Source organism: Megalobrama amblycephala, linkage group LG15 (assembly GCF_018812025.1).
Source record: "Megalobrama amblycephala isolate DHTTF-2021 linkage group LG15, ASM1881202v1, whole genome shotgun sequence".
NCBI lineage: Eukaryota > Metazoa > Chordata > Actinopteri > Cypriniformes > Xenocyprididae > Megalobrama > Megalobrama amblycephala.
Genome location: NC_063058.1, coordinates 30,440,616 through 30,467,544, shown reverse-complemented (window position 1 = coordinate 30,467,544; position 26,929 = coordinate 30,440,616). Strand labels below are relative to the sequence as shown.

Below are 26,929 nucleotides of genomic sequence, written 5' to 3'. Positions count from 1 at the left end.
CTTTATGAATTTCTGTGTATAAAAATTACTAATTGAATTCAGTCTCAAGGTGAATCACATAATGTGAACCTTACAGCGAAGTACCATGGTATTACATGGTATATTGTACCAATTTAGACACTCCAATGATCGTAATACTGTTGTATTCTTTCAAAATCCATTGGTATATGGCATGATATATATATATATATATATGAGTACCATGATTTTACATCATTTTGATATGGCACTACCACAATACTATTTTATGAGGCTAAAAGTGGGGAATTTTAGCAGTCTTTAGTGATTTTTGTGTGAGTCAGTGTTTCTTTGTAACATTTCGTTGAATATTAATTGGGACACGCTCCTTCTAAGCAATGACATGAGCATATATGTATGTATTTGCATATGTAATCTTGAGTCTTTGAGGGCATGTAGTTGAACATGTTTTACACTTTCACTGCTAATAACGCCTTTCCAAATGGCTCTAAAACATGTCACTGTCTTTAAATGGTCTGTTTAAAGTGTTGCTTTTAATTAGTTTATTGATCCATGTGCTCTAAATTGCTTATTGGACTCTGTTTCAAGGTGAACTAGTACCATGTGGTGTCAAGGTAATTGATAGCATGCTGGTTTTGGACACGGATATTACTGTATGATTGTATCATTGTATCCTTTGAAGTACTTTAGTATATAAATATGCTGGAAAATCCAGATAGTTGGATTTTATTTGCTCTATTGAGCAAAGACAGACATACTGTGAGCTACGAGGTTGTTAATTAGCTTCTGTTGAAGCCATCAGCCCACATTGTGGTGAAAACTACATTACCCATGATGCTATGCAGAAATTCCACCAATCAGAGAGTCAGAAAAAGTAATATGCAGCAAAATTGCTCTTTAGCTCCACCCACTCCTATGAAACACGTCAAAAGACGTATAATCGAGTCGGTCTCTCTATTATGTTCTCAAAATACTTCAATATTTGTATATATGTGTGCATATTTTGCCAAAAAATTTAAAAATCTAAAAATGCTATCCACATTTGCATAAATAATCTATAGTGTCCACTAGTAAAAATATATCAAAAATGTCTGAATAATTTTTGGTTTGACTGTGTATATAGGCTATATTTATAATATTAACATTTTTAAATGGGTAGTTTTATATTCCTCTGTCATTTTTAATTTCGTTATGTTGTTCGCAATGCTTCATGGGATTGTAGTTCTTTCCCTCACTAAAGCCGTTGAGTTCACAGTCTTGTGTCTTTGCGTTTTTTGTCAGATTTTCAAATACTTTTTTACTTCAAATCAAAGTTTGTAATGTTGTGATTCAACTCATAACTTCTTGGCTTAATTGGTTCATGGCTTATAATACTTTAATAAAGACTTTTTGTAAATCCCTATGGGAAATCCTTTTGGAGCCAACACCGCTGGAAATAAGGATTGAAATTTCGCTTCACTTGCATTCCTTTAGCCATATTTAGCATTGCAATATTTTCCATTCATTTTCCTATGAGTATCCTGTCTTCTCCTCCTTATATTGTCTCTGGGGTTAGTCAGTAGTAATTAGAATGTGTGTGTGTGAATGTGTGTGTGAATGTGTGTGTGTGTTTCACTGATGTCCCCTCCGGCTGACTGACTCATGTGTGTGCAGTTGTGTGCTGTGCACATCTGGGTGATTCTTGGACTGTCCTTTTTCGTTTAAATCAGTGTGTCAGATTCTGGAGCCGTGATGATAGTGGACCGAGATCTCTGGAATATGAGCATCCTGCTGCTGTATACCAGCTTTTAATTATAGTTGGCTTTACATTCGCTGGTCAGATGGACTAAATTCTAGTTTTTAAGCTGATGTAGGTGGTTAGAGCTGGTAAACCACCTTAGACCAGTAACAAACCAGCCAACGTAAAGTGGCGTTCGCAAAATATTTATGTAATATACAATTTAATATATATATATATATATATATATAGTTTTATTTTATTTTACTGTATGATAAAATAGTTATAAAAATTTAATTATAAAAAATATATACATTTTTCAACAGTTTGGGGTCGGTAGGATTTTTAAAATATTAATGAAAGACATATTTTCTGCTCACCAAAGCTGCATTTATTTGATCAAAAATACAGTAAAATTGTGAAATATTATTACAATTTAAAATAACTGTTTTCTATTGTAATATATTTTAAAATATAATTTATTCCTGTGATCAAAGCTGAATTTTCAGCATTATTACTCCAGTCTTCAGTGTCACATGATCCTTCAGAAATCATTCTAATATGCTGATTTGCTGCTCAAGAAACATTTCAAAAGTTCAAAAGAACAACCTTTTTACTGTTCACTTTACTAATGTGAAAAATTTAGGATGGGACTTTTATTTGTTTGTTCCAGCAGTTCATGCTTGTGCACATCCAAAAAAAGACCAAACGTTCAGTGAATTCAGATTTTGTCCTTGCTCAGGGAGTTTCCTGTAGCCGCAGCAGCCCTTGGCCAATCGCTGAGCACATTTAGGCAGCGTGTCACAACTCCCGCCCCTTCGCTGCACGCTCCTCCTGGCCAGCGCTAATGATACTCCTCACCTCCGACCCTTCTGATCCGCCCCGGCACCTCCAGCCACATCCTCAGAGAAGAGCCGGGCAGAACTAGCCCAATGAGAGCCGGCTAGAATGACGCCATCTCCGAGCCAACAGGCCTCCTCAGATGATGGGCGACAGAATCGCAGGGATGAGATGGGATGAGACAGCGAGCACCGTGGGACAGATCGCTCTTTGAGGAGTTTTTAACTACGTTAAACCCGTCTACACGGTAACCACACAGATGGGTCCTGGATGAGAGGAAAATGACGGATTGCACCTGTGTTTGTTTTTGCTAGCAGTTTTTCAGTGTTGTAACTGTAACTTATTAGATTGTAACTTTTTACACCTTTTTACACTCTCTTTGTTTGTCGGTCAAATATGACCAAAAAAGTTTTTTTTTTTTCAATGAAATGATTGTACTATATTTTAGTTCGATTATGTTTTTTAATTAATATTAAATTAAATTAAGATTTTAATTAATATTAAATTTCCTGAAAATGAAATTTCCAACTTAAACTGTTGTAAATATTGAATGCTTTAGAGCACAGACTGAAGTTTGGTCTCTTTTTAAAGGATTAGTTCACTTTCAAATAAATTTTCCTGATAATTTACTCACCCCCATGTCATCCAAAATGTTCATGTCTTTCTTTCTTCAGTCGAAAAGAAAACATTCCAGGATTTTTCTCCTTATAGTGGACTTCAATGGACTCTAAACGGTTGAAGGTCAAAATTACAGTTTCAGTGCAGCTTCAAAGAGCTTTAAATGATACCAGACGAGGAATAAGAGTCTTATCTAGCGAAATGATCGGTCATTTTAAAAAAAAATACAACTGTATATGCTTTATAAACACAAATAAACAGCTTGCGCGTGCTTCTGCTTTCCGTATTCTTCAAAACGCTTCCGCTGTATGTCCTACGCCTTCCCTATTCTATTAACGGCACGAACGTGCCGCCAGTTCCGTTTTTTTCCGTAAGTAGAATAGGGAAGGCTTAGGACATACAGCGTAAGCTTTTTGAAGAATATGGAAAGCGGAAGCACGTGCAAGACAATCATTTGGACCGTTTGGAGTCCATTGAAGTCCACTATAAGGAGAAAAATCCTGGAATGTTTTCCTCAAAAAACTTAATTTCTTTTCGACTGAAGAAAGAAAGACATGAACATCTTGGATGACATGGGGGTGAGTAAATTATCAGGAAAATTTTATTTGAAAGTGAACTAATCCTTTAAAGATGGCGCTTGGCAGATTATTGCTGAAATAGTTTAAAAAGTAAACTTGAAAAAAGTTATAAAATATTATTTATTGTTATAAAAAATGCACAAAAATACCATTTTTATATGAGATATATATTTTCCAAAACACATTTTACTCTAAAACTGTGAGAAACTTAAAGCCATAAATCTAAACAAGTTTGAGGTTGATATCTCAAAAAATGAGCTTTCAGTAAGATTTTGTTTGGTTGCAGTACCAAACGCTTCCACTAGATGAAATTCGTCTCCCATTCATTTATAATGCGCTCTTTTTGATTGCAAACAAGTCTGACAAGTTTCAGGACCATTTAACCTTTTTTCATATTGTGTCCATTATGTTTGTGTGTGTGTGTGTGTGTTCACATAGCAAGTACCAAAATCTTAACCAAGTTTCGTACCATTCAGATGATTAAAAAAAAATTTTTTTTTTTAAAAAGTAACATTTTTTGGTCAAAAACAGCACCAGATTACTTTTTTCAATCAAGAACTATGAAATAGACTTTTAATTGTAAAAAAAAAAAAAAAAAAAAAACCCTAATAAGAACCAGTTCTCATTAAATGGTGGTGTCTCCAGAATGTGTCTGTGAAGTTTCAGCTCAAAATCCCCCACAGATCATTTATTATAGCTTGTCAAATTTGCCCCTATTTGGGTGTGAGCAAAAACACGCAGTTTTTGTGTGTGTCCCTTTAAATGCAAATGAGCTGCTGCTCCCCGCCCCCTTTCCAGAAGAGGGCGGAGCTTTAACAGCTCAACAACAACAAAGCTGGAGAATCTCACGCAGCCAAAATGAGGATTTACACTGTAAAGATGGTGTTGTTTATTTATTCTCATGCACAGTCGACAGAAAACAAGAAACATGTTGCCTTGACATCAATAAAGCGACTCTGATGTGGCATTTTATTTACAAAAAAATAAAGTTCTAAAAGTTCTAAATCCTAAACTTAATGAACACACATTACACACTTGAAAAACAACGCAGGTATTGTGGTGTAAATTCAATAGTTGATTACATAACCTGCGTTACTTGGTCGGTGTCTCCTCAGATCTAACACTGAGTGTGGGTTGTGTCACAAACCCCTGTAACATGTTGTTTATAGATCGGAGAGGCGGACAGCGGTGATGTCTATGAAGGGTTTCCACAATGCCACCTACTCCTCAGAAGACACTTTCTGTCACAAGTCTCTCCCACATGCTCTCTCTCTTCCTCTCCGGTGGCCTGTGACGCTGGCGAAAGCTAAATTGGCTGTTTCCATGTAAATATGAGGCTTGTGTGTGGTTTAATTACTATGGAGATGACTTAGGACGGACCATGTGATTTAAGCAATCAGAACGAAGCATCAGGGAGGAGAGCGGGAAGAAGGAGAGAGGCTAGGAGAGGGAAGAAGGAACGCTGGATAATGCTATGGAGAAGCTTGTGATCAATTAGGAGACTGGGAATAACCTTTTCCTTTTCTCTCTCTCTCTGTCTTTCAGGGGAAGAGGAATAAACCAGGAGTGGAGTCCGTCGGGTCTCCCGATTCAGGAAGAGGAAGAGGAGAGAAAAAAGCCATCAAGTAGGTGCAGGGACATTCATTTAGTTCATTGGGGCTTTTTTTTGTAAGATCGTTGTGTTTGAGCGAAGCTTGTCCATATGAAATCAGTGCTGCGATCACAGGAAAACTTCTCTGTTTCTCCATAATCAACAAATATGTGTGTTTTAAATCTATGGAAATCATTATAAAAGTTGTTAAAGCAGTGATGGTCCTTCAGAGGAAGCAAGAGAGGCTCAAAAATGTGTTTAAAATGAACATAGCAACTAAAATGATCAAATTAACTGTTGTTTTAATTCATTTGCTTACTGATGGGCCTAACTTAGATGCAAATACAATGTAAAAAATATAATAAAAATATTTATTTTTAATGAACTATTTTATTTTTATTTATTTTTTAAGGGAAAAATAAGCTTGAAAAAAGCAGTGGGAATTCATAAATTTTGTTTCAATCTTTTACCATATTGACAAGCACTGGGTTGTTGATTTGAATTATTATAACATGTCATTAATTATCAAAATAATTTTAGGATATCAAGGAAAGATCATTGTGTACAGGAACATAAATTTACATAAATATAAATATAATAATAATATAAATATAACAATAATATAAATATAATAATAAAAAATAATAGCATATCAGCAAAAATATAAAATGTTATTTTAGTAATAATATTTAAAATAATTTATATATATATATAATATAGTATTATTATTATAAAAATACTAGAAAATAATAGCATATCAGCAAAAAATATACATATCATTATATACACATAATAATACTATATATATATATATATATATATATATATATATAATTAAAATAATAAATAATAGCATATCAACAAAAATATAAAATGTTGTTTTAGTAATAATATTTAAAATAATTTATATATATATATAATATAGTATTATTATTATAAAAATACTAGAAAATAATAGCATATCAGCAAAAAATATACATATTATTATATACACATAATAATACTATATATATATATATATATATATATATATATATATAATTAAAATAATAAATAATAGCATATCAACAAAAATATAAAATGTTGTTTTAGTAATAATATTTAAAATAATTTATATATATATACACACATGTATATACATGTGTGTGTGTGTATATATATAAATATTATACACAAATAATAATAATATACAATAATATACTATATATATATATATATATATATATATATATATATAATTAAAAATAATAAATAATAGCATATCTGCAAAATATATATATAATATTGTTTTATTAATATTATTAAAATTATAATATTAAAATAATTTAAAAATGGGAATAATATATGTGTGTGTGTGTATGTATACAGTATATATGTTTATATATAGTATTATTATTATTATTATTAAAAATAATAAATAATACCATGCCAGCAAAAAAAGTTTTTTTATGAATATTATTGTAATAATAAATAATAATATTAAAATAACAAAAAAAGGAAATAATATATAAAAAAAATAATAAATAATACCATGTCAGCAAAAAATTATATATAATCAGCAATATACACAAATAATGTTGTTTTATTACATTATAATTATTATTATTAAAATAATAAATATTATTAAAATAATTGAAAAAATATGAAGAATAAAATAATAAATAATAGCATATCAGCAAAAATATTATATATAATCAGCAATATACACATATAATGTTGTTTTATTACATTATTATTAGTATTAAAATAATAAATAAAAAATCTACTACAATTTGTTACTGGTTTGATCAATGTTATTTTATGTATAAGAAAATTCCCACTGCCTAAAAGTCATGATTTCCTTTCCATTTCATTCACCATGAAGTTTTCCAGTCTAGACTTGCTTTGAATAGAAAAAAGTACACAAGCACAAGACCAATTAACCGCACTCATAATGAGCGTGCCGCTCGCATTCACTGGGGAAGCATCCTCTCCCAACGATTCCGGCTCTTTGACTGACGCTGACTCTGAATGCCGCGGGTTTGGCTGAAGAGCGTCTGATGGAGGACGCGGGATCTTTGAGCTCAGCGGGACGCCGCGTTCCCATTGTTTCCCTCTTCGTATGATCACATGCCTTCTTGTTTACCAGACGGTTATTCTCGGAGACGCGCGCCGGTAAAAGTTGTTGTGATGTGTGGCCTGTGTTGTGCCTCGTGACATTGCAGCTGCTGTTTTGGACTAATGAGTTCTCTGGATTTGAAGCTTGCAGGTGCTTGTGGAAATCTGTATTTTTTCATTTCTTTTCCTGACGCTGTTGTTGAAATAATAACTTAACGTAAATGACCTTTTCCCCCGACACCAGGTTCGTCTGACCCTTCTCACCTTTCACCTCTGCTTCTTCTCTTAGCAAAACATTAATGGTTTGTCACCGAGAAGATTGTGTTTAATAGTGTGTGATGCTTCACTGCTTTCTGTCTCTCTCTTTCTTTCTCTCCCTCTCTCTCCCTAACGCTTGTGATCTTTGATAAACTAATGAATGCTCAGGTATAATCTTGCTTATTTCTGCTTTGCTGCCTTATGGATGCATTGGGTCTGTCTTTATTTCCCTGTTTGATCATAAAACCCTTTATGCACCTCTCAGCTTCTTATGAATGGCGAATTCCTCTCCCTCTTCCTCTTTCAACCACCTCCTATCCCGAAGAAGCGGAGATGGCCGGAGATCGCCTGTGTATAGACTGATGGATGAAATGGATGGCTCATGTTCCACTGACGTGTATGTGTGTGTCTCTTCAGTGATTTAGACAGAGACTTTTGGAATAACAATGACAGCAGTTCAGTGCAGCAGCGCTGGAGCTCATACCCGCCCAAGGAGTTTGTACTAAACATTTCTCCTTATGCCCCTTACGGAGATCCACGCCTCTCACTCAAGTGAGTCTCTGTTCAGGCTGGTAAGAGACACCAACCCCTGACCCTCAACCCATACCACACCCGAACCTCCCCGAACCCCAACCCTTACCAACCGCACCCTTAGATTTGTGCTGCAGCAGAAAGTCTGGTCCGCTTTCGTTCATTTGCTACTTTATATTCAGGAAAAGACCGTCTGACTGGCACATGCTGTGAACTGGCCAATCGCTGTTTGTTTTGTTGTTGTTGTTGTTTTTTTTTTGCCAAAAATTATTCTTATGGTCGATAAAATGCAAGTTTCTTTTTATTTTAACATTCAGAACAGAACCAGAAGCAAAGCTGAATTTATAAACTGCATGTTTTCTGACCACATTTGGATCATTTTGGTCTTTATTTCATTAATAATCGTTTCCCCTTTACGGTCCGTCAACAATTTCTTGCTGATGCGGAGAAGCATGCATATTTTACAACACTAATTCAGCTGTGTAACTAATTTTAGTTACTGCATTTCAGTTCAGTATAATGATGAGTAGGCTGATACAAAACTGTATAGTTAGCAGATTTAGAGCTAGTCTATATGGGTTAGAAATGGACAAACCCAGCAACTGGGTTGTTTTGACCAAGTGGTTGGGTTAAATGTTTTAAACTCAACTATTGTTTAAAAATTACTATATTGCTTGCTTAAAAGGGTCATGAACTGCGTTGTTTTATTGTTTTATAATGTTTCATGGGGTGCACTTATAATGTTAGTATGCTTTCTACATCAAAAATGGTCATAATTTAGAAATAAAAGGCATTTTTGCTACCCCGATTTTAGCCCTCAGATTTGAACGTTCTGTTTTAAGGGGCGTGTCTGCTGTGAGACTTCAGTGTAAACGGCCACTGCTGTGATTGGCTGACATCTTTCCATTTGAAATAGCCAAGTATTACTCTCTCTTTTAGCACGTTTTTACTATTACAGCTCTCAAGTTTAACTAATCGTGAAAAGTGCTGCATTACATTTAGATTTATGGTATTATATTGAGATCGTGGCATGAAAGGTTTCAGTGATGAAACTGTCATTGCAACTCAATTTCTGCACACTAATGAATGCATTCATCATAACTAACAGTGCAAACTCGATGTAACTAAGAGATTCGTTGAATAAAACGGGAGTTTTTGAGTCCAGAACTCAGTCACTGATAAACTCGCGCAGTTTGATTGACAGCTCCAGCGATTGTAAAGGGAGCGTTCTTTGATCACAATTTAATCACTGTTTAAATATCAGATTATTTTCACTGGTTTGATTTACTGACACACAGACAAAGAACATCTGACTGTTCATGAATCATTAATATCAGATCAGGCATTAGAATGTACACAGTTACTGACATGTTGTTGCATTACTGTCGAGTCCATATCGTAAAAGTCTGTTTGCACCGAAACGCGATTGATTTACCAAAGAATCCACAGTGAAATGTACTGAATACAAATAAAGCTCAACTGAGACATTCACATTGCTGAAAATAAATAACCATATTCCTGCATTAGGATCCTTTGAAAGATAATGTTATTTTAGTCCTGTATCGCTCTTCTCTCGCTAACACGCCAGTAGGCGGGGCTAACGATGCAATGATGAAGTAGGCGTTGATTTCTTCTGCGGAGGCGGAGTTTCACCTATCTATAGGCACATTATGGGTCGAGTCGTTCGCTGGGTCTGGTGTCAATAAAAGCTTTTATTGGACTAACAAGGAAGTTTTCAGTTCTGAAACAGGATATTCTTACAGTACGATGACCTCTTATATATCAAAAGCTCAAGGAAAAGTTGATTTCTCAATTCATGACCCCTCTAAAATGAACTCAAAATAGGTTATATAGTAACCATAAGCATAGCCATACAGTAATTTTTAAACAATAGTTGAGTTAAATAACACTACCCAGCAGGTTGGGTCAAACATTTAACCCAACCACTGGGTCAAAACAAACCAAACGCTGGATTTTTAACCCAACTTGGGTTAAAACTTGGGTTTAGAGTGTATATATTAGGGGTATATATATATAAACATTTTTGGGTGAATGATACCTTATAGATACAGTCTTGGATAGAACTCTATTGTGAATCATATCAACGATACATATCGTGGCATTTTTATATCGCGATATCTCAATATAATGTATTGTTACACCCCTAATATATATATATATATATATAAACAGTTTTAGAAGAAAACAAACTTCAGATTTTCTGTTAGCATTGGTTGTTTTTTGGTGCAGTATGCGTCAGACGGTTAGTGAGCAGACTGTGGGCTTAGACTAACACAACCCATATTTTACTGTACCCCATCTCACCTGTTTCCCAACAACACCCGATCCCTGGCAGGGCTGTAATGATGAGGAAGCATCCCGTAAGCTAACACACTTTTCCAAAAGGATATGGCAATGAACTCATAAAGCCAAGCTCATAGTATCCTTCATCTGATTGTGATGTGGGCCATAATATGGGATAGTTCAGTACCATTACACCATCCGAAATGACAAGATAAAGCCGAAGTACGATAAAGATGAAGTGTGTAATTTCTGCTCCTAGGGATACGCACAATATATCCATACCATATCAGTTAAATATATAATATTATATATATATATATATATTCCAATTTCTGCTTTTAATGATATTTTCAGCTTATTTTAAGATTTAAATTACTTTTGCTATCATTAAGCACTAACCTATATTGATTATATTTATATATATATGATAAGTTTAGTCATTTTTTTATATATTTCTATTTAGCTTTTATTTATTTTTTTAAGTTTTAGTTTTAGCAGTTTTATTATTTAAACTGTTTTTCCAAGTTTTCCATCTAATTTTAATTCATTTCAGTTAATAAAAACATTTTCAATAGTTTCGGCACCAAACTGAATTATAATCCGTTTATTTGAGCGGCCGTTCTGCGCGGTGTCGCTTGTGACACAAAAATTGCACACTTCACGTTTAAGCTTGTAATATGAATGAAAGTCATTATGCAGATTTTATTTCTCTTCTTTCAGCTTTGCAGGACTGCAGGGACATTATCAATGTATTGGACAGTTTGATAATCATAGCAGCTGTTTTGTTTTGCCCCAAAATTACAAAATTGGACCCTGAATGTCCCTCACTCCCTACAGCCCTGCTTGTCTCTTCTTAGCATATGACCTTTAACCTTTCACCCCCCCCCCCTTCCCCCCATGGGGTGTTACCATGGAGACGGACAACCCTCCTGCTTCAGCTATCCAGCGAACAGCAACAATAACAGTAAAGAAACAAACAAACAAACCAAAATGCGCTCTTGAATGGTGTCCAACCCTCATTGCCGTAGGCTCCCGTTGAGGGTTGACCGTTACAGTCTGGTTGTGATGTGGTAACCCCCTTGTTATAAGATGGTGTTGTTTTGCCTCTGTGCTTACACCTTTCTTGGGCTTGTACTCGATGTCTCCCTCTAGCACTCCTGATTCTTCCAGCCTCTGTTTCGCAGCGGCATCTGTACGGTAAACCCTCACCGGCCTAATCCAGACAGGTTTCGCTAAAGAGCCCCGATACGCCGGAGAAATGGTTTAAACATGCTTGTCCATCAAAACCAGCGGCGGTCGTACAGAGGGGTTCAGATGGGGCGGCCTGTCTAGAAAATGAAAAATTAAACAAACATGTATCCGCGGTGGCTCAGGTGATTCAATTTTCCTTTCTCTGGACTGCGAGGCCGCTGGACCTGCTGGATTACAGCGGTGTGGGTGAATGCAGGCCGCTGCACCAAAACTCTGCTGTTTGAGACGGAAGCCGCAGATTGAAGCAAAACAGACTTGGAACAGCCACTTTGTCTGACTTATAGTCTAGCTTGTCTTTAGTTATAGTCACAATATTGCATAGATAGTTTAGATGCTTGTATCTTGGGATGCAGAATATATCATATATTGGCTCTAAATATACTGTAGAGTTTTTTTATTTATTTATTAGTAAATATAGGCTGTTCTTGGATGTTTAATTGCACATGCTACTTTTTTTTTGGCCTTATTTACATTTCGCTACCTTGGAATTATACGCTTTAAAAAATGCTGGGTTAAAAACAACCCAAGTTGGGTTAAAATTGGACAAACCCAGCAGTTGGGGTGAATGTTGGTTTAAAAGTTTTATTTAACTCAGCTATTGTTTAAAAATGACTGTATTGCTTGCTTAAAATGAACCCAAAATCTTACTCAAATCAAAGCACTGGCCGAGATGAAGCTGTTCTCGGCGGGTACTCGAGCACTGAACAGCCGCTGACAACCTGGAGCTCGCATCTACGAAAACGTCTAAACAAATTGTAAAATAGGCGCTATAATGAATTATGAGTCACATATTTCAGGTCTAAACAACAACATTGTTGTTTAAAAAACTCCAGTTCATGGGAAAAAAAAATGTAGTATTTGTAAAAAATACGGTGGATTTGCTCGGCCGTCAAGACAGTCGCTTAAAGCGGACTGATGCAAACGATATATATATATATATATATATATATATATATATATATATATATATATATATATGTTGGAATATGTTGGAAATTACTATTTATTAATATGTTTAATAAATAAACATTTATGAATAAGTTTAATGAATAACAATTAAACAATAAACATTTCTTAAATTGCTTATTTAAAAATGTTTACTTTTTGATTATTATTGTTGCCTCTAGTAATTATGTGTCTGATTTTTAATTTCCAACCTATTTTGGGTTCATTTTAAGCTAGCTATATAGTAATTTTTAAACAATAGTTAAGGGGCTTGCACACCGGACGCGAAGTGCAGCGCCGCGACGCGACATCTTTAAAATTCGAACGCATTGTTTTCTATTGTTTTCTGAGTCGTAGCTGGGTGCCGCGGACAGGCGCCGAATGTTGCCGCCAGTGTGCGTACCCTCATAGAAAACAATGTGTTCGAATTTTAAAGACGTGGCGTCGCGGCGCTGTACTTCGCAGCTTCGCACTTCTGCCCAGGAACAAGTAATAGATTAAAGGTTGCCTGTTTTATGTACCCAAAATGAATTATATGTCATGTTTAACAACTATAAGAGCCAGCAAATCCCCGAAGCACTAGCCGAGATGAAGCTGTTCTCGGCGGGTACACGAGCACTGAACGGCCGCTGAAGGCCTAGAGCTCGCATCTCCGAAAACGTCTAAACAAATTGTAAAATAGGTACTATAATTAATTATGAGTCACATATTTCAGTTCTAAACAACTACATTCTCACCTAAAAAACTCCAGTTCATGGTAAAAAAAAAAAAAAAAAGTGTAGTATTTTTTTAAATTATGGGCCGCCATGACAGTTGCTTCAAGTGAAGTGATATATATATATATTTAGCCTGAATCAGATTCCTGAGCTGGTTTTGTGCCAATCTGCGGCTGTCAGCTTTGTCACTTAAAGCTCTTTTTGCTCTTATCCTGCCGTTTTTTTGATGTTTGTGTTGGTGTTGATGTTGTATTGTGAGTGTTTGAGTGATGCGGCAGTGTGACTTAAATCTGATAACTGCATGATGACTTTCACCAGGTCCACGATTATGAAAAACTGATGACAAAAGTAACCCTTTGTCTATATGAAGTCTGCAACATTTATGGGTGTCATTAATGCGAAGCATGTCAAATGTGGTTATTTGAAGCATCGGGGTCTTTGTAAATCCATTTGTGTGGCTCTGCTACGCCCCCTAAAGGAGGAGCTGCACTTGGCACGGCATCTTTAAAAGCCCAGGGTGGCTTGTGTTAGTATGTAGTCATGTAGCTCACTGTGAGGTCAAACGCATGCAGCACTCTCATGGGATAAATGATTGTTACTTATCCAAACCTGTAACCGTTTCTTCTCTCCCAATGTTTGTCCTTTTCCTCCTTTTTCTCTCTTTCTGGCGGACCCCTCAGTGGGGCGGTGCCCGGGGGCCAGAAAGGGGCCATGGGGGGTGGATTGGGGGACGGAGGGGGGCCGTCGTGCAGCGACAGCGTGAGGAGCATGATGACGGGGGGCATTAAAGCCGGCAGGTGGCAGACGGTGCAAAGCCGCCTGCATTCCGGAGACTTCAAGAACGGCAAGTGAGTCGAGCCCGCAGGGGACAAGAAAGACAGAGTGTGTGTGTGTGTATGAGATGTTTAAGAAAGTTAAAAATGTCTTTGTGTGGGTCTGCACTTTGCTGAGATTTCAGGCCGCCCTGCAGTCTAATAATAGCAGAATCCGTACGTCTGACTCACACACACTTAGAAGCACTTAGAAGCGACGATCACTCATTTCAGTCCATTATAAAACACAACAGCACCCGCAATGACTCAAAGACGGCGTAATTGGTGATATCATGCACCTGATTCAGCCTGCAAATATGAAATGTGAGGGATAATAAATATAAATGCGAAGCAGAGGGGTCTTGCGTTAGTCTGAAGGGGGTCATTTTGCAATAACACAGACCGGCTGAATGTACACGATCTGGGTTGTTATATGGCTACTTAACGTACGAACAAATAAATGCACAGGAAAGATCGATTTTACTGAGTTTAAAGTTGAGATGGAGTCAGAATTTATCTAATGTACTTCTTTATTGCAGTCTTACTGTGAACGATTCATCTGTGCATAAATTATTTCAAGTAAAAAAAATGGCCTGTATTTCTATTTCAAATAAATGCTGTTCTTTTTATCAGTTTTCAAGTACAACTGTTTTCAACATTGATAATAACCATGTTTCTTGAGCAGCAAATCAGCATATCAGAATGATTTCTGAAGGATCATGTGACACTGAAGACTGGAGTAATGATGCTGAAAATTCAGCTTTAATCACAGGAATAAATTACAGTTTAACATATATTCACATAGAAAATGGTTATTTTAAGTTGGAATAATATTTCATAATATTACTGTTTTTACTGAATTTTTGGTCAGCCTTGGTGAGCAGAAGAGACTTCTAGTACTAGTGTACAAGAATGGGGAAGATACTATGAAAATGTTTAGCTTCTTTAGTTCAAATCGTGCAATAGAAAAGAAAAAAAGAAGTCTTTCAGTCTCGCCCAAACTAAAGTGCTGAATCTCTTTAAAAAAAAAAAAAAAAAAGTGATTGGCTCTTTTAACTGAAAGGTAGGACTTTCATTCCTGCAGCCGCCATTATGAGCATTTCGATTTTTCCCCATGTTTTTTTTTTTTTTTTTTATAAGTGTTTTTTCCTCTGGTGATTTGCACCGTTCACAATCCAGTGACTTCCTGATGGTGTATTTCTCTCTGAAATACAGCCCATTGTGAAGTAAATTTGGTTGCAAACCGCATTTCATGTAGATTTCATTGTATTTTGTGAGAACAAAGAATCTGCATTATGATACATAAAGCTAACAGCCATTATATATATCAGTTCACTTCAGAATTAAAATTTGCTGATAATTTACTCACCCCCATGTCATCCAAGATGTTTTTGTCTGTCTTTCTTCAGTTGAAAAGAAATTAAGGTTTTTGAGGAAAACATTCCAGGATTTTTCTCCTTATAGTGGACTTCAACAGTTACCAACAGGTCCAAATGTCAGTTTCAGTGCGGCTTCAAAGAGCTCTACATGATCCCAGACGAGGAATAAGAGTCTTATCTAGCAAAGCGATGAGTCATTTTCTAAAAAAAATAAAAATTATATACTTTTTAACCACAAATGCTCATCTTGCACTGCTCTGCGATGCGCCACGTATTACGTAATCATGTTGGAAAGGTCACTCGTGACGTAGCTGGAAGTACCGATCCAGTGTCTACAAAGCGAACGTGCAAAAACTAAGTCAAACGCTCGTTAAAAGTGTTTCGCCCTACTGCTGTACCTTTCCAACATGATTACGTAATACGTGGCACATCGCAGAGCATTTGTGGTTAAAAAGTATACACAGTTAAAAAAAATTTTTAAATAACCGATCGTTTCGCTAGACAAGACCCTTATTCCTCGTCTGGGATCATGTAGAGCTATATGGAGAAAATCCTGGAATGTTTTCCTCCTTAATTTCTTTTCGACTGAAGAAAGAAAGTCAAACATCTTGGATGACATGAGGGTGAGTATATTATCAGGAAATTTGAATTCTGAAGTGAACTAATCCTTTAAGTATATTTGACTGCAAAAAGTTCCAACTAACCAGAAATTTAATAGCAATGTTGGTTCCATGAAGATCCTTTAACATCAATAGAATCTTTCCATTCCACAAAAGGTTCTTTATAGTAAAAAATCAAAAAGGTTTAGATTATTAAAATGTTCTTCACACTAAGAAAACAAAGGTTCTTTTAAGAATGTTCACTGAAAGGTGAATGTTCTATGGCATCGCTGTGAAAACCTCCTTTAGTTTTAAGAGTGTGAGCTGTGTAACAGACTCTAATCACAATCAGACGAGAAAATATAATGCGTTCCGATGAAAAACTTCCATAATTTGTCTGATGACTTTCTGAACACCAGATTCTTCAGAACTGTCTGCACACGGTTAAAGTTTTATAGAAGCCGTTTCAGTGACATGAGCGATGGCTGGAGGACGTTAAACACGAATTTTCCGTATTAATCGCCGGCTAGTGAAACTGTGTAGCACAAAATATTAATGCACTAAATGTCCTATAAATGTGCTTAATATTTCAGTGAATCTGTCAGCAGTGTGAAATGAATCTTGAGAGAGGAGGGAATTTTATTACATTGTTAAGATAAAGTTTAGAGAACCCAAACAGATTAATTTCAATACAGCATGACAAACAAGCTCTATGGCACATACTGTCCCAAATGATGCACTTCATCAGGCTTTTTCATGTGTCCATGAAGTCCACGAGACTGTAGCATGTGCCATTTGTCAGTGTAGATTCAGAAGGGCTCTCATTATGACTAGACATAAACCGACTCAAGAAATATTAAAGGTTCTGCACCTTTAAAGTCAATGAGAAATGCTGCTTGCAGTCAGTTTTACTTCCATAATCTGTGTATTTCTGAGTAAAATGGTTCCCTTTCATGGGAACTGTCGACGCTACGTCATATGACGCTATGGTTCCCATAACGTAATATGATGTAGTGTCTTGTTCCCTTATTCAGGGAACCAGGGTTACACTAGTAACCCGAGACGTTTTCAGTCAGAAGGGTGGGACTTCCCATATGACAAATAAATCAATTATCAGATATATTTACATAAGTATATTTTCAATAAGTTTTAGTTATTTAAATTTCGACATATTATTTTATACATTTATATTGTCTATATTTTTGCATATTTTTTATGATTGGAAATTGCTCCTTGAAGTACATTTTGTAATATAATTAAGCATTTAAAGGAATATATTTTCATATTTGAAAAACATTTTATTAAGCTGCGCTGTTTACAACATATATAGCATATATTTAAAATATATTGTGGCCAGAAAAAATGTCACATGGGTTATTTTATCCATCATGAATTGACTGGATTGTTAAAAACAGAAGGCCAGGAACATGTGATGCGCAAGTAATTTTGGACAATTTTGATTTCTTTCTGACTATGCACCAAGGGAATTAACAAATGAACAAGACAAGGATCCAAACCTCACAAAAGATCTCCAAAACACAACCTCACCAAACCAAAACAAACCCAGAGCTGCTACAACGCTACTGTATCCGTGATTGTAGACGCGCACATACACACACGGGGCTCGATTTAAGCTTTCTTCACACCCTTAGCTAACACCTCCTCTCCTCCAGCACCTCACATATTCTCTCTCTGTCTCACATCTCTCTTCTCACACTCCATCCATACCACCAGTCCTCGTTCTTCTCTCGTTCTCTCTCTCAACACGCCCTCCGTTTTTCTCCGTCAGTAATTGGATTCTATTTTCAGGCAGCTATATGTGTCTGTCTCTTGTGTTTGTGTCTCACATCCCCTTTTCCCTGTCTCTCTCTTTCTTGCCTACATCTTGTTCTCCACTACGGCTTGTTTTGCACCCTGGTGTTTGTCCTGCAACTACCTGAGGCCCTTTACTAGCTTAACCAGATGAGCCGGTGCCAGTTCAGCCCTATGCCAGCTCATTAATTAAATCAAATTTGACCTTCTTTACATTATTAATACATGTTCCTGGTCCTACAGTGCAGGATGAAAGAAAAAAAATATTAATGTAAGATAATGAATAAGAAGATAATATCAAGTAACAGTCAAATAGTCATTGTTTTAGCTGTCTTGCTAGTAGTTAATGAGTAATTTAATGCCGGTGAATGTGATAAAGGTTACAGAAATAATAACGAATTAGGATCGATTTGAAAAACAAGCAGAACCATTGGGATGCTCTGAATGGTAAACTTGACCTTCATTCTTCACATCCACATCAAAAACACTAAAAAAATTGGAGTATGCTGCCTTCAAGTCATGTGATTTTATTTCTTACTTTTGCTTTTTGAAATCTGACTAGCCATTTGGGATCTTTAAAGGTGCCATCGAACGTTTTTTTACAAGATGTAATATAAGTCTAAGGTGTCTCCTGAATGTGTCTGTGAAGTTTCAGCTCAAAATACCCCATAGATTTTTTTTTATTAATTTTTTTAACTGCCTATTTTGGGGCATCATTATAAATGCGCCGATTCAGGTTGCGACCCCTTTAAATGCTCACGCTTCCCGCCCACGGAGCTCGCGCTTGCCTTAAACAGTGCATAAACAAAGTTCACACAGCTAATATAACCCTCAAAATAGACAAAGGGTTCGTCATGCATGCGGCATGTATGCGTCGGATTATGTGAGTATTGTATTTATTTGGATGTTTACATTTGATTCTGAATGAGTCTGAGGTTTTGCTCCGTGGCTAAAGCTAACATTACACACTGTTGTTCTTGCTTGCTTACCTAGTCTGATGATTCAGCTGTGCACAGATCCAGACGTTAATATTAGCTGCCCTTCTGTAATGCCTCGATCATGGGCTGGCATATACAAATATTGGGGGCGTACACATTAATGATCTCGACTGTTACGTAACAGTCAGTGTTATGTTGAGATTCGCCTGTTCTTCGGAGGTCTTTTAAACAAATGAGATTTATATAAGAAGGAGGAAACAATGGAGTTTGAGACTCACTATATCTCATTTCCATGTACTGAACTCTTGTTATTCAACTATGCCAAAGTAAATTCAATTTTTAATTCTAGGGCACCTTTAAACTTTTACTTAGTGCTGGATTTCAACATGCTACACTCTAATAAATGCTGGGTTAAAAACAACCCAAGTTTGCTAGAATATGCTCATTTAATCAGTTTATATGGTCACAGGTTTGTGCATCAATTTCACACCTAACATGCATCCTTTGCTCTTCATTATGATGCAGAACCATTAAAAAGGTCTCCTGTGGTTGCTGGGAAGTGAAAAGTGAGAAATGCATCTGTTTTGCACCCAAAATCACTTGCGTGTCACCTTGTATTTGAAGGCAGTATCTCCTCATAAAATATCCAGTTTCACATAAAAATATGTCACATTACAAAAATAAAATGGGATGCGAATGCCTTTTCATGCTGACTTCAGTATCAGGATGGTTTTCCTCCACTGGAGCAAGTTTGTGTTATGTTCCATAAACTTTTTATTACATTCAGCTCTAAATCAATCTGAAAAGTTGTTCTGTTTAATGACTTTTTAAAACATATTCACTGACAGAAACTGTCAGGGGGAAAAAAGTGCAAATATTGTATCTTTAGGGGAACAGCAGCTTGACACTTGTCACTTATCTACCCTTAGAAAGTGCATATTAGTACCTTAGAATAGTAATATGTACCCTTAAGGTACTACTATGAACCTTTTAGGGCTAAATAAGATGTCCCTTTAAGGCATGGGTGTCCAAACTTGCTTCTGGAGGGCCACGTCCTGCAGAGTTTAGCCCCAAAACACCTGCCTGAAAGTTTCTAGAATGCCTAGTATGCTTTTATTAGCTGGTTCAGGTGAGTTTAATTGGGGCTGGAGCTAAACTCTTCAGGACAGTCGCCCTCCAGGAGCAGGTTTGGACACCTCTGTTTTAAAGGTTACAAGCTGTTGTACCCTAAAGGTAAAATTCTGCTGGGATTAGACTAGCTGAAACAGGGACGAATAGCCACGAAATGTTTACAGGAATCATGCGTGCAGCTCAGGTGAAACTCACTGTGAAGTTTCCGAGGTGAATTTGACACAGTTTTTAGATCAAAGTGAAACAGGGCTAATGAGAGAAAGAGAGGATGTAATTGCAAAAGGGAGGGGAGGAGAGGACAAAAGAATGACGGATGAACTAGCGTAGTTGGTTGGCTGCTGAAGAAACTCAGGGGGCCGTGGCGTTACTTAAAACGAGTGTCGCAAGAAACGACGGGCAAAGTTAGGAGAAGAAAGGGAGGAGAGGCATGTGCGAGGAGTAGACAGAGATGGGGGGCTCTCAACAGACCAAAAAGCAGTCTCCCGCAAGAACCGGTGGCAGCCGACTGACGCCACACACGCCGCGGCATGCACATGCGCACGGCCGTTCAGGGCAGACCCGACACACACCGCGATCCAGTCAGGCACGCACGGGAGCGACACGCAAGCAGGCCGTACATGCCTCCCAGACGCACACGCACGCTCGCCGCCGCTCATCGTCGTCTCAAGGCAGTCTCGCTCGGGCCGGAAACGGACACACGCACCTGCAGGTTCACGCAGACCAGGGCGGCTGCGGTCTCTTCTGCTACCTGTGTTACAGTGGCTACTGCCTCTGTCTGATGCTTCTCTCCTTCTTTCTCCTTCTCCTCCTATCCCCACCTACATCTCGCACTCCTCCTCCTCCACCTTCTCCTTCTTCGTCTCCTCTACCCCCTTCTCCATCTGACGACACTATCTTTTCGTTGTCCCTTTCCTCTCTGGCCATTCCATTCTGCCCCCTGAACCTCTCGTCCTCCTCCGTGTCGCCTCTTCTATCCTCAACCAACTCTCTGACTTTCCTTCATCCGGATTCGGAACTTATTCCCTTCAACTTGTCGTCTCCTCTTTCTCCATGCCCCTCTGCGTCCCCTGATCCTCCTCCGACCCCTTCCAAATCCTCCTCGGATCCTTCTCCTCGACCCCGCCCTTTTGTTCTTGTCCCGCCTTCTCTCCTCGTCCTTCCTCGCCCCTCCCTCTGTCGATCCCGCCCTTCCTCGTCTCGCTCCTTGCCCTCCCTCTTGCTCTGCCCGCACAGTTTGTCCGACCACACCCTCTCCTCGACCGAGACCTTGGACCACATACCCTCCATGGGGGCAACGCCTCGGCCCCGCACGTTGTTGCGTCAGCAGAGCCTCCAGCAACCCTTGATCCAGGCTCCGGCCCCAAATTTGGCCAGCAGGCCGCCCATCTCCCAGAGTTTGGGTCAGCTGCACACCCAACCCGGTAGCGGAGGGGGTGGCGCGGGGCCTGGAGGAGGGGGCGGGGCCGGCTCGAGGAACTCCAGGGGCGGCCCGGCAGGGGACGGAGCTTCACGCTATAGGTCAGGAGGTGCCGGGGGGCGGGCCTCTCATGGGAACGCTGGCAGCGTGGATCACATGATGGGTCAGATAAAGAAACGAGGCCTGGACGTTAAATCCTTCCTGTAAGTCACTTCCTGTCCTGTGCATGCCTTTTTGCCCTTTATTTGCATGTTTTTCCTAACTTTATCAGTCTTTTCTAAGTAATTTCCAAATTGTTTACATATTGTTCACCCAAAAATGACAGTTCTGACATCATTTACTCGCCCTAATGTCGTTCCAAACTCATATTTCAGTAGAAAAGAAAGAGAAGTTTAGCAGAATGTTCACGCTGCTCTTTTCCATAAAAATCAACACATACTGCTACTACAGCCTGTTAAGCTACAAAAATGACAAAAGAAGCACCTTAAAAGGGATCTAGTCTTTTGAAGCCATATGGTAGCTGTATATGAGATGCAGACCAAAATTTAAGCCGTTATTTGCAACAAATGCTCGCCACAATTTTATCTGCGTTCTTGTATATCTAATTATACCATGGAAAGTCTCATAGATTTCATATCAATACTTGAATTTTTATCTGTTTCTTCTACAAATACATCATGCGAGTTAGAGTATAGTTAGAATGTAATGGACTACTTTTATGGTGCTTTTTTTTGTCCTCAAAAGTGTCCGTCATCATTCATTTTCATTGTAAGGAAAAGAGCAGCGTCACCGTAAGTCACCATTCTCCAAAACATCTTTTTGTATTCCGTGAAAATGCATTTTTGGGTGAAACAAAAGCATTTAAATCTGTGCATTATTTGAGAAATATACACCGGGTCAGTCCCCTTTCTCTGAGATGCTTTATTAATACTATCAATACTAGCCCTGCTTTAGTATGTGGTAATAAAAGAGCTTTTAAAACAGTGTAAATGTCCCAGAGTTCAGCTGAAAATGATCTGCGTGCCTCTTCTTGTCTCTGTTCTTGCACCTCTGTCTCTCTTTCTCTTCACCAGTCTGTCTCCAGACCCTGTCAGACAGTTGTTCATTCTGTCACACTATATTTCAGCCCCGCAGCAGGATATTATCCCCCTCCCTCAGCGTTCTGCACTGATCTGCTGTTTTGTGACGTTCTGTTTTATATGGCTGAATATTGCCTTGTGTGGGGTCTGCCTCAGCTGGTTTAAATACGTCACATTTTAGGACCTCAGGGGACCGCTGGAGATATGGTACCAGGACTAATATTATGTATGTATGTCAGCACATATATATATATATATATATATATATATATGTGTGTGTGTGTTTGGGTATGTATTTGCCTGTGTGTGAGTCTGTTCATGAATGTTTAATGGACTTTCTTTTGCGTTTAAAGGAATAGTTCACCCAAAAATGAAAATTATCACATAATTTACTCACCCTAAAGCCATCCTAGGTGTATATGACTATCTTCTTTCAGACGAACACAATTGCCGTTATATAAAATAATATCCTGGCATTGAATAGTGCCCGAGTTTTTGAAACTTTGGAAGGGTGACCTCCGACCCGACGTATGCCGTAGGCGTAGCGTAAGCCTAGTTGAGAATTGACGAACCCGGAAGAGCAGAGGATAGAGCAAAACACGAATTAGAAGTCCAAAACGAGAAAAATGTTAAAGGATTTCGATATAAGAGAAGACGAGCTATGTCATATTTGGGGTCAGAGGTCACCCTTCTGCCGGAACTCGAATTTCTCGCGAACGAGCGAACGGCCGTTACCGGAAGCCAGTGATTGTAGTTTATAACGTTTTAAACATGGATGGGTCATTGATGAATAAGGTTTCTAAAAGTGTAAAAAAAAAACATAATGGAGATATAATTAATTTTAAGTTTTATTAAGTGTTAACAATGAGATTATGTGGTTTTATAATCAATTAACACTGCTTTTGTCATTTTTTACAAGATGGACGAAATTTGTCACCAAAATAGTCATTCGATTTAACTAAAATTTCGGTTGTACCGAATGACACTTTTGGTTATACCGAATGACGATATTTTCAAACAGTGCTAACAGCCTGATATCTAAAAGGACAAACAAACATTTTATATTTAGTACAAGTTTTTAAAATATTACAACATTTCCCATGTTTTATAGCAGTTGCACCGAATGACCTGATGTTTCGGGACATGCGTATGAGCAAGTGAAAACATGAATTTTTTAAATAGTTAAAAGAGAGTTAGTTACTTTGCTTCACGACCATGTGGTCCTTTGCAGGTGTCTGAATGATGTCACATCCTGTCACATGTTGATATATGATATACAGCTATGGAAAAAATTAAGAGACCACTTAACATTGATTTCTGAACTTGGAGTGGTCTCTTAATTTTTTCCATAGCTGTACATAAAATCATGCCAGAATAAAAAATATATACATTTATTACATGTTAAGATATTATAATCACAAATGAAATGGCTGTATTGGCCTTTGGACGGTTAAACCGAATGACCTTTTGGCACTTCAAAATCTTTAAAATACCTTTTTATGTAGCAATATAATGCATATGTAAATGACATTTGAAAGCTGCAGCGGAGTAAAACATAACTTTAATTTATGTCTTTTTTCTTACATAAACTTTATATACTGTTGTACAGAAGAGGATTAGGGCCAAACAATAATAAAAAAATAAAACCATCTCGAGATTAAAGTTGTTAAATTTCGAGAAAAAACTCGATAAATTACGAGAACAAATTTGTTAAATTATGAGAAAAATGTCGTTAAATTTCGAGAAAAAACTTGTTAAATTTCGAGAAAAAAGTCGAGATAAAATGTTGAGAATAAACTCGTTAAATTACGAGAAAAAAATCATTAAATTTCGAGAAAAAAATCGAGATGAAATGTTGAGAATAAACTCGTAAAATTACGAGAAAAAACTCATTAAATTTTGAGAAAAAAATTGAAATAAAATGTTGAGAATAAAGTCATTAAATTACAAGAAAAAAGTCATTAAATTACGAGAACAAATTCGTTAAATTGAGAAAAATGTTGTTAAATTTCGAGAAAAAAGTTGAGATAAAATGTTGAGAATAAACTCATTAAATTATGAGAAAAAACTTGTTAAATTTCGAGAAAAAAGTCGAGATAAAATGTTGAGAATAAAGTCATTAAATTACGAGAAAAAACTTGTTAAATTTCGAGAAAAAAGTCAAGATAAAATGTTGAGAATAAACTTGTTAAATTACGAGAAAAAACTCATTAAATTTTGAGAAAAAAATTTAGATAAAATGTTGAGAATAAAGTCATTAAATTACAAGAAAAAAGTCGTTAAATTACGAGAACAAATTCGTTAAATTATGAGAAAAATGTCGTTAAATTTCGAGAAAAAAGTCGAGATAAAATGTTGAGAATAAACTCATTAAATTACGAGAAAAAACTTGTTAAATTGCGTGAAAAAAGTCGAGATAAAATGTTGAGAATAAACTCGTTAAATTACGAGAAAAAACGCATTAAATTTTGAGAAAAAAATTGAGATGAAATGTTGAGAATAAAGTCATTAAATTACGAGAAAAAAGTCGTTAAATTACGAGAACAAATTCGTTAAATTATGAGAAAAATGTTGTTAAATTTCGAGAAAAAAGTCGAGATAAAATGTTGAGAATAAAGTCATTAAATTACAAGAAAAAAGTCGTTAAATTATGAGAACAAATTCGTTAAATTATGAGAAAAATGTCGTTAAATTTCGAGAAAAAAGTCGAGATAAAATGTTGAGAATAAAGTCATTAAATTACGAGAAAAAACTTGTTAAATTTCGAGAAAAAAGTCGAGATAAAATGTTGAGAATAAACTCATTAAATTATGAGAAAAAACTCATTAAATTTAGAGAAAAACGTCGTTAAATTACGAGAACAAATTCGTTAAATTATGAGAAAAATGTTGTTAAATTTCGAGAAAAATGTTGAGATAAAATGTTGAGAACAAATACATTAAATTATGAGAAAAAACTCATTAAATTTCGAGAAAAAAGTCGAGATAAAATGTTGAGAACAAATACATTAAATTATGAGAAAAAAATCATTAAATTTCGAGAAAAAAGTCGAGATAAAATGTTGAGAACAAATACATTAAATTACAAGAAAAAAGTCGTTAAATTACGAGAACAAATTCGTTAAATTATGAGAAAAATGTTGTTAAATTTCGAGAAAAAAGTCGAGATGAAATGTTGAGAATAAACTCATTAAATTACGAGAAAAAAGTTGTTAAATTATGAGAACAAATTTGTAATTTAATGACTTTAATTACTTTATTCTCAACATTTTATCTCGACTTTTTTCTCGAAATTTAACAACTTTAATCTCGAGATGGTTTTATTTTTGTATTATTACTCGGCCCTAATCCTCTTCCGTACTGTTGCTTCTAAAGGCTTGAAATATTTTTTTTGTAGCTTTACAGTTCACGTTATGCCTTCATTCTAAGCAGAAGAAGTACCATGATTTATTTCCCCCCAAAATAACTTATTTTGTGTTTCATGGATAAAAAAGAAAGTCACATCCCTTTAATATCCCTTTTGTTTTTAAACAGGGTTGTTTATTCGTTGGGAAAGTCTGAAACACAATGCCTTAGAATAGCTGTGACTTATTGAGTGCACAGGACAGCAGACTATCAACTGACCGCAGCGTATAATGACCGCTTGACAGGGGCTACAGTTCTTCAATGGACGCTCTAGCTGGTTAATATAACAGCGTTTAGCTCCGTCTCTGTAAATCTCTCCGGCTGCTACGGCGTGACCTGCGAAGAAAGGGAGGGCAGGTCTCCGCTTAAATGACAAACAATTAACGCGACTGAACATCATCTAATTTCCCAAGATTATCCACACGTGCACACACAGCAAATCAGCGTGATTGATGGATTTCATGGTTCTCAAGTGATGTAACATGGTTGAATTTGTAATCCTGCTTCAGTTGTGTGTAAGCGACGTTTGGCTCTGTTGTGACGTATTTAATTGAATTATAATAGATGCTTTCCTGAACGGGGTCGGTGTGAGAAAAGACCTGTAATTTTCACATTTAAACACAGCGATTCAGTGATGAATAGCTAGGTGTCTTCACACGCTGCTAGGTCAACAGCTTATTATGACAGGTTTGAAAAAGAATTTCTACGAATGCCATTATGGCAGTCAAACCTGTGCCACATGATATTTATACTAATTTTTCAGATACACTTCTTTGTATTTATTTGATCCACATTCTTCTTTCTTCGTCCTGCTCTTTATCATTCGCTCGTTTTGTTCAGAGTTTGAAGGGGTATTTTGGATGTTATTTTATTATTATTTATATACTACGATAGACTAATACGGTTTTGATTTAGCTTTTATTTTTATATTTT

The 26,929-nt window shown here is 36.6% G+C and overlaps 1 protein-coding gene across 2 annotated transcripts in view; it reads left to right on the top strand.

Annotated features, from left to right (window-relative positions):
- The window catches only part of syt7a (synaptotagmin VIIa), a 152,800-nt gene that overhangs the window by 83,167 nt on the left and 42,704 nt on the right, over nucleotides 1-26,929 (top strand). Inside the window, exon 3 of one of the 2 annotated variants that reach the window (XM_048158731.1) lies at nucleotides 5,278-5,357. In XM_048158731.1, coding sequence (XP_048014688.1) covers nucleotides 5,278-5,357 — 80 coding nt within the window. Of the gene's footprint in view, nucleotides 1-5,277; nucleotides 5,358-21,585; nucleotides 21,717-26,929 lie in introns of those variants that run through there. The other variant, XM_048158733.1, reaches the window with a different exon arrangement.